At 42.9% G+C, this 13357-nt stretch overlaps 1 protein-coding gene across 1 annotated transcript; it reads left to right on the top strand.

Moving 5' to 3' along the window:
- Positions 1-4217: 4217 nt before the first annotated feature.
- Positions 4218-7817, top strand: foxf2b (forkhead box F2b). Its single transcript, XM_010747607.3, has 2 exons — positions 4218-5889; positions 7611-7817. The coding sequence occupies exons 1-2, from the start codon at positions 4914-4916 to the stop codon at positions 7781-7783; spliced, it is 1149 nt and encodes a 382-aa protein (XP_010745909.1). The 5' UTR covers positions 4218-4913; the 3' UTR covers positions 7784-7817.
- The last annotated feature ends 5540 nt before the right edge of the window (positions 7818-13357 follow it).

The following is a 13357-nucleotide window of genomic DNA, read 5'->3' on the forward strand; positions in this document are numbered from 1 at the left end:
CGTGAGACAATGGGACCCTGATGTTCAATGAGTTATTCATTACAGACATGAAAGGCTCTGTGGGCTCAGAAGCAGGTGTACAGATGAGAGCAGGAGAGGGGAGGGGAGGGGGGGAGTGAATGGGCCTTTACACCTGTTCAACAGGTGAGCTTCATTGTTGCTCACAGAAGCTTTTAAAAACTCTTAAATCATAATAATCAAAGTCAAAACACTAGAGTCAGCTCAGCATACAGCCTCGAGCCTCTCTCTCACACACACACTATGAAGTTTTATAAGAAGATTATTTAAATATCTAAAAGAGAACCAGTTCATTATTTTCCAATCAATAAATAAACAATACATAAAAGAAAAGAAAGATTCGACCTAGAAAAAAACACAATTCTTATAAGTATTATGTCATTTTGTGACTTGCTGTATCCCGCGCACACACGTGCCCATCATGAGACACGAACAATAAGTGCTGCAGTGATTAAAATATAAATAATACATAATATAACATAATAACATTTCCTCCAAATCAAGCACAAAGAAATGTTTCCTCCTTAAAACACGTTTATTTTTCAGAAGAACCCACTAATACAATTATTATTGTTGTATTTATGAACAATAATTGATCTTATTTTGAAGGAACAGCCCATTATTATTAAGATTTTTACAGTTTTGTCACAATAACTAACATCAGATATGGCACACAGTGTTTACATCGGGATGATCTGCTGCGCGCTCTCAGGTCAGGATCGGTTTATCAAAAATAAAGCAGACACAAAACAAAGACACTCTCATCGTTAAGAAATTTGTTCCGTCATCAAAACACCAGTTTTGATTATTTGTGTGGTCCAGATGTTCAGTTCAAACACACACACAACATAACACAGACACACAACGTGTGTCTCCATCTCCATCTCCATCATTACGCACAGACAGACGTGCGGGCTGTTTACTGCTCGTGTCCGGAAGCTCCAGTTGCTCTCCGCGGTCCTGAAACGGACCCCAGACCCGGACTGCAGCTGGACCACTGACGACTCAGAGCTCCTGTAAAATCTCACAGTTATGAAGTTGAGTAATTATTCGTATAAATTCAATATGAAGACGATTAAAGGTTAAAATAGCGTTCCTTACATTTTCTTAATGATGCCACATTTATTTTCCCTTCACGTTTGTTTGGTGTGAGCTGGTTTGTAGCCCCATTAAAATCGAATAAGAGGAGACATAAATATCTGTTAATATGAAATATAAAAACTCACTTTGAACTGAACACAACCACAAAACAAGAAGAATAAAATCACAAACATGATGAGATGTGATTTTTAAGATTGTACCCGGACTTTTTAAATATTTGCATATTTGATTTTTAAAGGGGAGTGAGTGTAAACCTTTTATTCTTCAAAATAACAATAAAATATATGAAACGATGAAACTCGGATGAGTTTTATTAAAGCTGATGTTTGAGTTTTGGACATGAACTCTTGTGGCGCAGGTGGTTAAAACCATTCGGCACATTTCCACGTTTTTGTCGCTGCAGTCATTTGAATATTTCATCCTGTCTTCGTGTTTTACACCGAGCAGGCCTGAATTCTGCCCCTACTGATCACTGCGCATGTGAGGCTTTAAACCCGCCTGGGGTCTGTCTGCAGAGCGCGCTGCGCGGCCTGACAGGTGACAGGTGAGACTCGCTCCTGTTTTCAGAGACAATGCTGCAACCTGCAGGTGAAACGCCGGAACAGCATACCTGTCTGCGGGGCGGTCACGTGGCTCCGGATCCCCTCACTGTCCCTGGTGCATCTCTGTTGTCATGACGCGCATCCTCTGTGTTTGTAAACAGCCTCTCCGTGTCTGCAGCTCCAACCGGTGTCAGGTTTCGACCCGGTCCACATCACGCAGCAAGCACCGTGCAGGAACTCAGGCCTCTTCCAGGGCTCACTGCAGACGAATAAGGCCCGCACTGTGTTATGAAACCAAACGTTAAGGCAGGCACAATGTTAGGAAGTCCAAACAGTCTGTCACTCCGGCAAACTGAACCGCGCCTGACCTCCCAGAGTCCCGGAGAGGCAGCTCCAAAGCTCCCGGCACCGCCACAGGAAACACAGGCGGAGGAAGAAAACACGAGCAGCAGAAAGAATATTAGATTACCGCTAAAAGAGCCTGAACCGAGGATTTATGATTGTTTTATTTAATGAACTCTGTTTATTACAGGCCTATAAATTATAGAAGAACAGTAAATACAATGAAGGATTAAGACAGCTTTAAGTATTTTATAGAAACTTTGTGTTTGTATATTATTTGGGGGAAACTTCTAAATAATTGTTGGTGGTTATTTCTAGTGAGACATGTCGGATTATTGTGATTTTTTAAATGTAATATACTTCATTTAAATACAGTAGAACTGGAGGCCGTGGGGCTTTTAATTCAGAATGGCCTGAAGCAGGTTACCTGAGGTCAGACAGCCCGACAAACACTCTCTCAACATCTTATCTCGCTCATATTTTATGTGGGATAAACAACATATTTCAGTCTCAACATGAAAACAAACAGAAGGCCTTATTATGTCGGGCTCTGGATTAATATGGGCCTCCAGCCGTGTGACTCTATTCCAAAAGACAAACTCTCCTATCAAAAACAACTCGGAATAGATTTCGCGGTGGTCGCTGAAACCACTTGATATTTCCAAAAGGTCTAAATTAAGAGCTCATATCATCTCGGTGCGTAAAAAAGCGGCCGGAGCGCAGCCTTCAAAGCAGCTCCCAGAACAAAGATTCCTTCTGCGAGCCAACGCATCCTGATCTCGGCGGGGGTCATAAGTTTTGATGTCGCAGGAAATTTCTGGAGGCCGTTAAGATCCTCCAAACTGCGCACACACACACGCACACACACACACACACACACACACACACACACACACACACACACACACACGCTGTGTGTATGCGTATGTGTGTGTGTCATGGTGGAAAATGATTTTATCCGCACATCCTTTGTCGTGCAAAGTGCAAAGGTTATTGTTGCTGGTTATTGTTTAGAAAATCCTCCAGGCTATATGTGAACTTAAAAAACAAAAAAAAGAGCTGTGTGCAAACACGTGCACGGACACACGGTGTGAGAAATAAAATGCAAAATAAATAAATAAATAAATATGGAAATATGATTTTTTTTTCTGCAAAGTTGTGGTTTGTTTTTTATCCTCCACAAACCCAAAGTCGCTGGAGAGAAAAGATGCAGTGAAATTTACCAAAAATTAATTTGAAATATTTCTCATGCACGACGAGAAATTAAAAAAGAAACTCGTGACACACACACACACACACACACACACGCACACACACACACACACATACACAAAAAAAGCGACAGCCACAAAACTCGCTCTCTCTTTTTTTTCTCCTCCTTCAGAGCTCAATGATCTCCGCTCCGACGCAGCACGGATGTTGATATTACCTTTATGGGATATATAACTCCATCATGTTGGACAAATCTGTGTGTGATGTCTCCATAGGGGAGGAAACTGTCGACGCCCGCTCGCCTAATTTCGCTTTTCTCTCTCTAATGAACGTGGGGGCCCATGGGACCGGCTCTGGCCCGGGGCGGTAAGCTGACACTGGCGCGCTGTGTGTGGTATCCAGGGCCGGGCTTGATGGAAAAAGCCTGCTTCCACTCATGTCAAAGTCATTTACTCAGAGCAACCCCCCGCTTACACACGCACGGTAAAGACCACCACCTCTCCATCTCTCACACTCCTCGGCCCCAGCCCGGCACCGCGATAGTTTGTTTTTGTTATCCTCTGGACCAGTTTGGGAGGAAATTATGAGCAAAATAATACAAATAATACAAGATGGTGCGTTTTTTTGTTTTTTTATTGCTTCACAGCGATGCGTTTGGGTGTTATCTGCCGCAGATTTCATGCAGGCCCGTGTGAATGTTTTGGGCATCAGGGTTTCACTTGCACGCTGGATCTTTTTTTGCATATATTGTGGTGGTTTATTCGTGTCAGGAAAATGTACGATCTGTGGCAGATCACAACTTCATACATGCAGGACCAAAGGGGAGAGGGGAAAAAAGCTCGTTTTTTAAACTTGTGCGTCTGGCGTGTGGCGCTGTTGATTGGGGATGTCTGGGGGAGGTTTGATAGATGGCTTAATTGCGTGTAGTCCGAACTTGGAGAGAAGAGTGAAGGAGGGGAAGGGAGGGGGGAAAAGAAAGAAGACGAGGGGAGAGAATGAGGGGCTTTAACGCTGCTGAGAACGGTAAGTGGACTTGGGCCAGATTTGGCAAGAGGGGTGGAGGAGGGGTGGCGGTGGGGAGGTGGCTCTATTCGTCACTGATTTCAGGGAGATTTGCAGGCGCAGAGTGCGGATGAGGAGAAAGGGTGGGGGGGCTCTCGCAGGGGGAAGAAAGATTTATAAAATGATAGGTGGTCGAGCTTTGTTTGGCTGGACTGTTGCGCGCAATAAGTCGAAGGGGTTTTCGCGTTTCCTCCACATGAGGGACTATTAAGGCGGTCGATGGCCACCCGGCGCGCCACACAGCACCACTTAGCGCCGCTGTGACACCGAGTGGAGCCTCTGTGTCGAGCTGAAGCCCTGGACACTCAGTCTCCAGTGGATAACCAGCTCCCCCCACCCCCCCTCCACTCCCCCGCCACTCTCTCTTCCTCTTCCTCTCTCTGTCAGTGCGTACCCGCCGTGCGTTCTGCATGCGTCAAGGGAGCACCGTGCGTAACGGGAGAGTCGTGCGTAACTGGAGACAGATTTCACTCCATTTTGCGCTGGGATTCTGAGGACCACTGGCGGTGTAACGCTCACTTGCAAGGACACTGACCGCTGGATCCCGATAGATTTCTCTTCTCAGACATCTCACGGCACTCTCGTCTTTTCTCCCTCCCTCTCTTCACTCTACGCCAGTCGTACGTCAGAGCTGACATGACGACCGAGACCCCTCAGCAGCAGCTGGACCCTCCGCCTCCTCTGAGATCCAGCCCGGCGTCCGGAGTCCTGCACCCCGCCATGCTGAGCCCACAAGCCGCCACAGAAAGTTCGTCCACCGCCATTAAAGGAAAGAAAACGAGCTCCGGTTTACGGAGACCGGAAAAGCCTCCTTACTCCTACATCGCTCTCATCGTTATGGCAATACAGAGCTCCCCCACCAAACGACTGACACTCAGTGAGATCTACCAGTTCCTCCAGGCTCGCTTCCCATTCTTTAGGGGCTCGTATCAGGGCTGGAAGAACTCGGTCCGGCATAATCTTTCGCTGAACGAGTGCTTCATCAAGCTGCCCAAAGGGCTGGGCAGGCCGGGGAAAGGCCACTACTGGACCATCGACCCGGGCAGTGAGTTCATGTTCGAGGAGGGCTCCTTTCGTCGCAGACCCAGAGGCTTCAGAAGAAAATGTCAAGCTCTGAAGCCCATGTATCGGATGATGAACGGGATTGGCTTCGGCACCTCCATTCTGCCGCAGAGTTTTGACTTTCAAGCTCCATCCGCGACCCTCGCCTGTCACAGCAACAGCTACAACTTGGACATGATGAGCAATTCAATGGCTGGGGGGTACGACGGGCTGAGCGGCGGCCACCACGTACCCCACATGTCCCCGAGCCCCGGCTCCACATACATGGCGAGCTGTCCTGTGCCGCCTAACGGGGAGTACGGACCGGACAGCAGCAGCAGCCCCGTACCGTCCTCTCCAGCCATGGCAAGCGCGCTGGACGGCCACTCCCCGTACGCCAGTACATCCGCACACTGGGCGTCCTCCGGCGGGTCCCCTTACATCAAACAGCAGCCTTTAGCCTCCAGCAGCCCCGCATCTTCTGGTTTACACTCCGGCATGTCGCCTTACTCCCTGGAGCAGAGTTATCTTCACCAGAACGGCAGGGACAGCCACAGCAGCGACATATCAGGTACCACAGACCGGCTTTATGGCGCAAACTGGGGCTGATGAACCCTCTTTTTAATATCTGAGGATTATCCTAAAAATAAAAAGGTGAAAATAATCCTGACAGCAGGTCTGCAAGGCAACATGCAGAGTGTGTGTGCAGCAGAGGCCTGTGGCCGTTCACACATATACATAAGGGGTAAAAATTTAATTATAAAGTAAAACATTTCAATAATATTTAAAATCAGGATTGCAGATAAAATAATCGTGCTAATAAAAAAATATTTAATTTGAACTCTACAAGTCGAGGTGTGTGTTATTTCCATCTAAACGTTTATTAGGATCAACAGATGTGTGTATCCAATTCATCCAACATTTACCCAGCTCCTTCTAATGAAAAATAAAGTTGCTTTAATGTTTATTGATGGATAAAACACACACGGTGTCATGCACTGGCCTGCGCTTGGTTCTGAACTTTAATTTAAAAAAAATATTTTTTGACAAATAAAGAATTTAAATTCAGACTCTCTCAGCTCTGCAGGATTATTAAAGTCACGTCTGCACAAATCTTCGCGGGATATTTCAACTTATTAAGAAAAAAAAACAGCTCTTTTGTGATCACGCGTCTTAATTCAGCTCCCCTCGTTCACGCTCATTTACTTTAACATAACACACTGAGGCTTTACTAAAGTCTGGGGATTTCAACGAGGCGAGTAAAACCCATGCTGGAGCCCGAAAGGGTCCCAGAGGTTAACCAAACAAAGACTGTGTAGGTCGGACCACACCGGCGGAGGATTTTAAACCACCGCGTATCCACATGAGACGGAAGGCCCAGTTAAACTTTACGCAGCGTCTTAATTGAGGCTGTGTGAGGAGAAAATGTGTTGGACCGAGCAGCACAGGCTCGGTAACGGTACTGTCAGTCACAGAGAGCTCGTGTGTTGTCTGTGGAAACGGGCGCAGAGGGCAGCGAGCTGTGGCCCGGAGGATAAAGCCTGCTGTCTCTCCCCCTCCCTGAAAAACAGTCACATCTGGAGTCCTTATGACCTTGACGAAGCCGCAGCCTCCCCATTTATTTTTCTCTTTCTGGAAATAGAGGCTCACTCACAGACACAGAACGACGGTCACTGAGTCTGATTGAAATATTCCTGCAGGGAAGAATTACTCACACAGACCACCGCTAATGGTTATTAACAAAATAAAAGCATGATTTATTTTTTAAAAGAGCTCAGGAAAGGTGGCCACTTTAAAAAATATATATTATTATTGCGCTGTCACCTTGTGGAGGGTGAGCAGGGGAAAATAATATCAGTTATTTCTATTTATGCAAATAAATGTATGTCCTTTTAAATCTGCAGTTAGATGGAATGTTCTATTTATAATACATAATAATAATAATATGAATAAAACAAGACATTATCCGCATTATGCAGTGAACTGTGTTAGTTTTAGAGCCTGCATGACAGAATCATGGCGACTCTTGTTGATATTTCTTTTATTTACAGGCCAGGTTTGATATTAGAAGCGATTTATGAAACACCTGAGGCTGTTTTTAATTTATTTTGAAGATGTTTGACGTCAAACAATAATCTCTGGTTACATGTTACTGTTTTTGTGCAGATTAATTTAATGTAAAAAAAAAAAAAAAGATGCTCGGATTAATTCCCATGGAGCGTGATGAATATTAATGTCCCTCCCTGTTGGTTTCCACATATCTGACGTGTCCTCTCTGTCTCCCGTGTGCAGTGGGGATTCCACGCTACCAGAGCCATTCCTCGGTGTGCGACAGGAAAGATTTCGTGTTAAACTTTAACGGCATCTCCTCCTTCCACCCCTCGGCTGGTGGATCCTACTATCACCATCACCACCACCATCACCCCCAGAGCGTGTGTCAGGACATCAAACCCTGCGTGATGTGAGCATCGTGTCACTGTGGACTCCAAAAAATAAAAATAAAAAGAAGAAGACGGCCACAGTGAAACTGCAGGTCCGTCACATGAGAACAAACAAAGCGGACATTTTGATTTTCCCCCCCTTTATTATTATTATTATTATTATTATTATTTTTGGAGGATTCATCCCAGGATGCACCGTGGTGTCCGCTCTCCTCACATGCAGCCAAAGTAGCTTTTCCTGGCTGGACTTGTGCAAACTATGCATTGAAGGAAATGAATGAAGAAACTCCCAGAGGCCTTTCAAAAAAACCACTCCGCCTGTCTGACGCTGACGAGCGTTTTCTTCTTCAAAAGAAGTTTCAGAAACACGATTTTTTTTTTTTGTAAATGTGTTTGCTCTTGTAACGCGTGCAAACAAATTATATTCCATGTAACTTTGTTCTATCCTATTAGAGTAACTACACACATGACGCTTTAGGCTAACATGAACTGCAACAAACCTTGCACTTATTGTATGTAACCCTTTGCCAACTTTTTTTTTTTTTTTTTGCCTTGTAAAAGTGTTTCAATAAAGCTGATATATATTTTAGGCTACATTCCTAAAGACTTCTGTCTTTCCATGAACATTCATGTAAGGAAGCGGATTGATTTTTTTGCACTGAAACACATGATCACATATTTAATAATGCTCTCTGTGCATAGAAAGTATTATCTCAATTTCAGATGCTTGTACTTTAGTTGAGTATTTCCATTTTCTGCTGTTTAATACTTGCTGGAGTTCATTTGCAGAGATTTTACCTGCACAAACTTCAACCAGGTTTATAATATTTTTAAACAAGATTCTGTATTTAACTACTAAACAGCAGATTAGTTAGACTTATCAACCTTACAACAGCTACACCATAAAAATTCTGCGTAAACGTTAACACCAAATATTATAATAAACACAGAGCGGAGTACTTTTGTATATTTTGCTGTTAATACTTCTGTACTTTAAGTTAATTATGGCACATTTATATCTTGTGGTATTGCTACATTTACTCACGTAAATGATCTGATTACTTCTTCCACTGCTGATGATCAGGATTTGAATTATTCTCTAACAAATGTATACAGTATGAAAAACTAACATGCAGCTGCCTCAAAACTGGCTGCTTTAATTCTTATTTTACAGTTAAAGAAATAATTCAGTTCAGATTTTTATTTTCAGTGTGATTTAAATGTGAAATTTGATTTATTTTAATAGTTTCCACTTTGGCGTTGGAGTTGTGATCACAATGAAGCTGTCACAGCGGTGGATGAAGTATTCACATCCATAATTTAAAGTGAGCAAACAGAAGTGAAACATTTCGAATCTTTCTTTAGTAAAAAAGAAAAATTGCACTTCACAGATTAAAAGGTTGAGAGTCCTCATGATGCAGCAGAATGGCCCCTGTCATCATACGTGGCTCTTTTGGGTCAGGTCTGATTTATCAACATGTAAACAGAATTTTAATGATTTATTTGGTCAAAGTGGAGTTGATGTTTTTCCTGTTAGTTTAATCTGAAACCAGAGATCAGAAGTTATCGGCTTTTTGTGCGTAAAATCTAAAAACTAACTAACACACATCAATTTCCTCTGAATTATAGAGTATCATTTAAATCTAGATACTCAAGTAAAGCATGTACTGCTCGAGTTATAGGTAAGAAACAGGATTACTCCCACAGGCTGAACAATAACCTGCAGACTGATGACATGAAGCTGAAAACAGAAAGAAGAAGGATTCAGTGATGAGGAGGCCACTTCTTAGATAATCGGATTGTTCTTACTCTGAACATTTCCACATTTTGCATGTTTTGCCTGTCTAACCCAGCTCAAATTCTTTTGCATCCTGAGGCTGCTCCCTTCCATGTGGACGTCCAGGGTTGCCAAAATCTCAAGACGCCATATAAACAAATGAAACGACACACACACACACACACACACACACACAAGGCCTCGAGTCTATGGAAATGCAACAAAGTGGTATTTTTAGAGTGTGGTAAACAGATCAGACTCGAAAAGAGCTGCCTCGTCACACAAACAGAAAGCAGACTTTGGGTGGCCGCACTTGTGCTGCTAGACTTTTTTGTGCCTCATGAACCAAATGCAGGATTCCTCACGACTGTCACACGTATGCAGACAGGATTCGGCAGGGGCGGCTCCTTATTAGGTCACTGACATGATCACAGTTTCTTAAAATGATCCACGGAGTCACTATTTGTGTCTAAAATGCACGCATGGCTGCATGGATGTTTAATATCTCGTACCTCAGTGTTTGTTAAAGTGCACCGAGGGTTTCAAACATTTTCTCTGAGGTTCAGTACTTTCTAAATCTATTTTCAAACGGAGGTTAAAAGTAGCTCTGCAGGAAAACGGAACAAAACTCAAAAGAGTAAGAGATTTATAAATGAAAAACACATGTGAAATTCATGTTATGACAAGTTACAGTTCTCATTTCAACTGTCCAAAAAGGACACATGTGAAACAGCAGTTCACATGTGGAGGAGTCCTGCTGATGATGCAGAGATAGAAGGGGCAGCATCAAACAGTCCGATCTGCTTATGAGCAAGTTTCAGATCAACAATCAGAAAAACACAGATTGAGAGGGACCGGCTGAACCCTGATGGTCTCCTCTCTGCTGTTTGGAACACTCTGGGGTACAAACAGATGTCATACAGGTAACGGGGGAGAGTGAAGAAGTCAAAAAGAAATCGTCTTCGAATGGACAACAAAAGTTTCTGTCTGATTTCCTGAGTGTAACCCTCCATGATGAAAAGTCACACAGAGTGGCCCTGCAGCTGCTGCTGGATTTTCCATGACAGGGTTCACGTGGAGTGCTGAACCTTCAATGTGGTGGAGTACAGCGCCATCTAGTGACGGAGACCACCACACAGAGATCATTTCTGTAGTGGGGTAATACACACACACACACACACACACACACAGGCATATTTTACATCAAGAGAGCAAAAATAAATCACTGAGATCAGTAAAAGTAAAAATGTGACCTTAATCTCATGCACCTGCAATATCCTACTCACACACACACACACACACACACACACACACTTATGTGTGTGTTGTAATGCTGCTGATCCACATGAACTCCTGATTTATGCATTTACACGACGAGCACTTCAGCCGTGTTTCAACGGGCTTTAAGGTGAGTGTGTAAACCGAGAGCTGAGCCTGTGATTTACATCCACAGCACTTTTCCAATGTAAACACACGATTTAGAGCCAATGGCCGGATTAACCCACTAGGGGGCCAAAACATATAAAAGCCACTTCTCTGTGGTAATTTGGTTAAACAAAGTGACACATGACAAATAGTCCTTCAGAACCGGTCACAATAATTCACCTTCAGGTCTCGATCACTGAGCTGACGTCATGTTTTAGTGTATTCCTGAACAAATTTACATTTTAACGGACACAATACGAGGCATTCAGGTCCCAGTTCACTGTGTGACAAACCACAGAAAGCAACCAACCAATGCAGGAGGACGGAGCTACAAACATCCTGTTATTTCAATTAATATTAGACATGAGTTTGTTAAACTTACACAGAGAACTGAACAGTGCTGCAAAAACAATGACACAATATTTTGTGCCAGATGTATTTTGATATCAGTTTATGTACAAATGTGTGATCATGAGGTTCCTCAAACATTTTAGATTTTTATCCAGAAACATGAAAACAAGCAAGTTTATGTCAAACTCCCCGCACTGATACTTTGTGCAGTACTGTATGTATTACATTTTTCTACATTTTTTATAGTGTACTATATCTTCTTTATATAGTACACACTATCCTTTCACTTTAAATAGTGTGTAGTGCACTTATGGTTCTTTATTTATACATATATTGTTTATTTCAATTAATATTTTACCTAAAACTCTATTTTACTCTATTATTTTTAGTTTTATTTGATCTTTTACGTGCAGTGCTGTTATTGCAAATAGACTCTTCATGCTGAGCTGACACATTTCATTGATCCATTGATCCTGTGTTAACTTCATATGACAAATAAAACTGAATGCTTTTGGTTCTAAGATGAGTCAACATGTTGGATTTTAGCTGCTCCGCCCTCCTCCGGTGGTGGAGGGGCAGCAGCGGCGATGCATTTATGTTGAAACAGTTTCTGGTTCAGTTTAAAAAGGATTTTATTTTGTGGTTCATATCTAAAGTATAACTGCTACACCTCTGTGAACAAGGACGTAAAGACCAACTCATTTTCTGGCATGTAGTGCAGCTTATTTGCGACATATCATCATAATAATTTTTCCACGGGGACTTTAAAGACGCCTATTTTGTGTAGTTCTATACAACATACGTAGTTCTTCAACAAGCTGCACTAGTAAAATACTGTTACATTAATGCATAAGTCATAATAATCTAAAGATATATAAAATAGTAGATAAGCCACAGGTGATATTTTTCTGCATTGAGTACATTTGATACTTTTACTGCTGATGTCATAGCAACACAAAAGTGTTACAGTAATTGTTGTTATTATGAATATTTGTGTTACTATTAGTTTTCTTTTTTGCAGTCATATTATTTCCTCTAGATTAATTTCATATTCTCTATAACTGATTATTGAGGCGTAAACTTCAAATAATCTCACTGGGTTTTCTGACATTATCTATCTTTACAAAAATAAAAACGATTAACTTAAAAACAACAAGAATGTTAGCGTGTTAAGATGATATTTAATGTATAATATCTAGTATTTTAGCATGCTAAAGTTAGTCAGTGAACATGAACATGTCTGTATTACAGTCAGTTCAGTGCTCACCTGTGGGTCAGTAACTCACCATGCTGCAGCCGTTTATCAGAAAGTGTGTTTTGGTGTCACACAGGTGTTGCTGTGCTCTCTTTGTTCACTTACAGATTTGATGAAGCCGTGGCGCTCTTTCTTCTCCTCCTCCATCAGGGGCGGGCCAAAGATCTGGTCATTTCTCCGACATCTGCCTCAGCTCTGGTCTCCAGATCGCACAGATTCGAACATCAAGCTGTCACCCACATTTGCACCATGTCCTCCTGCAGCTGGATGACGTGGCTCTGAAACTGCTGCTCAGTTTGCGTCGTGGCGGCCATGTGCTCCTTCTGCTGAGCTGGATGGAAGGCCAGACTCTTCTCCAGATGTTTCAGAGTCACCTGGTTGACTTTTGAAAAGCTTCCTTCAGCTGCTGCAGGAGAACCTCTCTCTCAGCAGCTCCATGTTGAAGGTTCAAGACTGTCTGAAGCCTTTGCCGTTTGCTCTGTCTAATGCTGAAGCATCTCCTTTTCCATCTCACAGATCACGAGCTTTGAATCCTGTGATTCTGTGTCCTCGCTGCAGCTGCACCTTTTTCCAAGAAGCAGGTTTACTGAGTTATCTGGAAAATGTGCTCAATGAAAAGCTCTGCAGATCTGGAAACTGGGACTGGTGCGAAATAAAAAGACTTTTCCAGGTTCTGCAAAAGTTATTGAAACGACTCAGCTAACCTTCTTCCTGGAAAGTTTCCAAGGCTGGAAACCCTGGAGCATCCTGAAGCTACACTCCTGAAATAGTGTCTGAGCAGATTGGGTCA

This window comes from Larimichthys crocea, chromosome XVII, assembly GCF_000972845.2.
Source record: "Larimichthys crocea isolate SSNF chromosome XVII, L_crocea_2.0, whole genome shotgun sequence".
In the NCBI taxonomy this organism is placed as follows: domain Eukaryota; kingdom Metazoa; phylum Chordata; class Actinopteri; family Sciaenidae; genus Larimichthys; species Larimichthys crocea.

What these genes read in the sequence shown, in the direction of transcription:
- foxf2b (XM_010747607.3), top strand. Translation starts at nt 4,914, where the DNA reads ATGACGACCGAGACCCCTCAGCAGCAGCTGGACCCTCCGCCTCCTCTG. An exon ending in CCACAGCAGCGACATATCAG is followed by an intron (nt 5,890 to 7,610) that starts GTACCACAGACC and finishes TCCCGTGTGCAG; the next exon opens with TGGGGATTCCACGCTACCAG.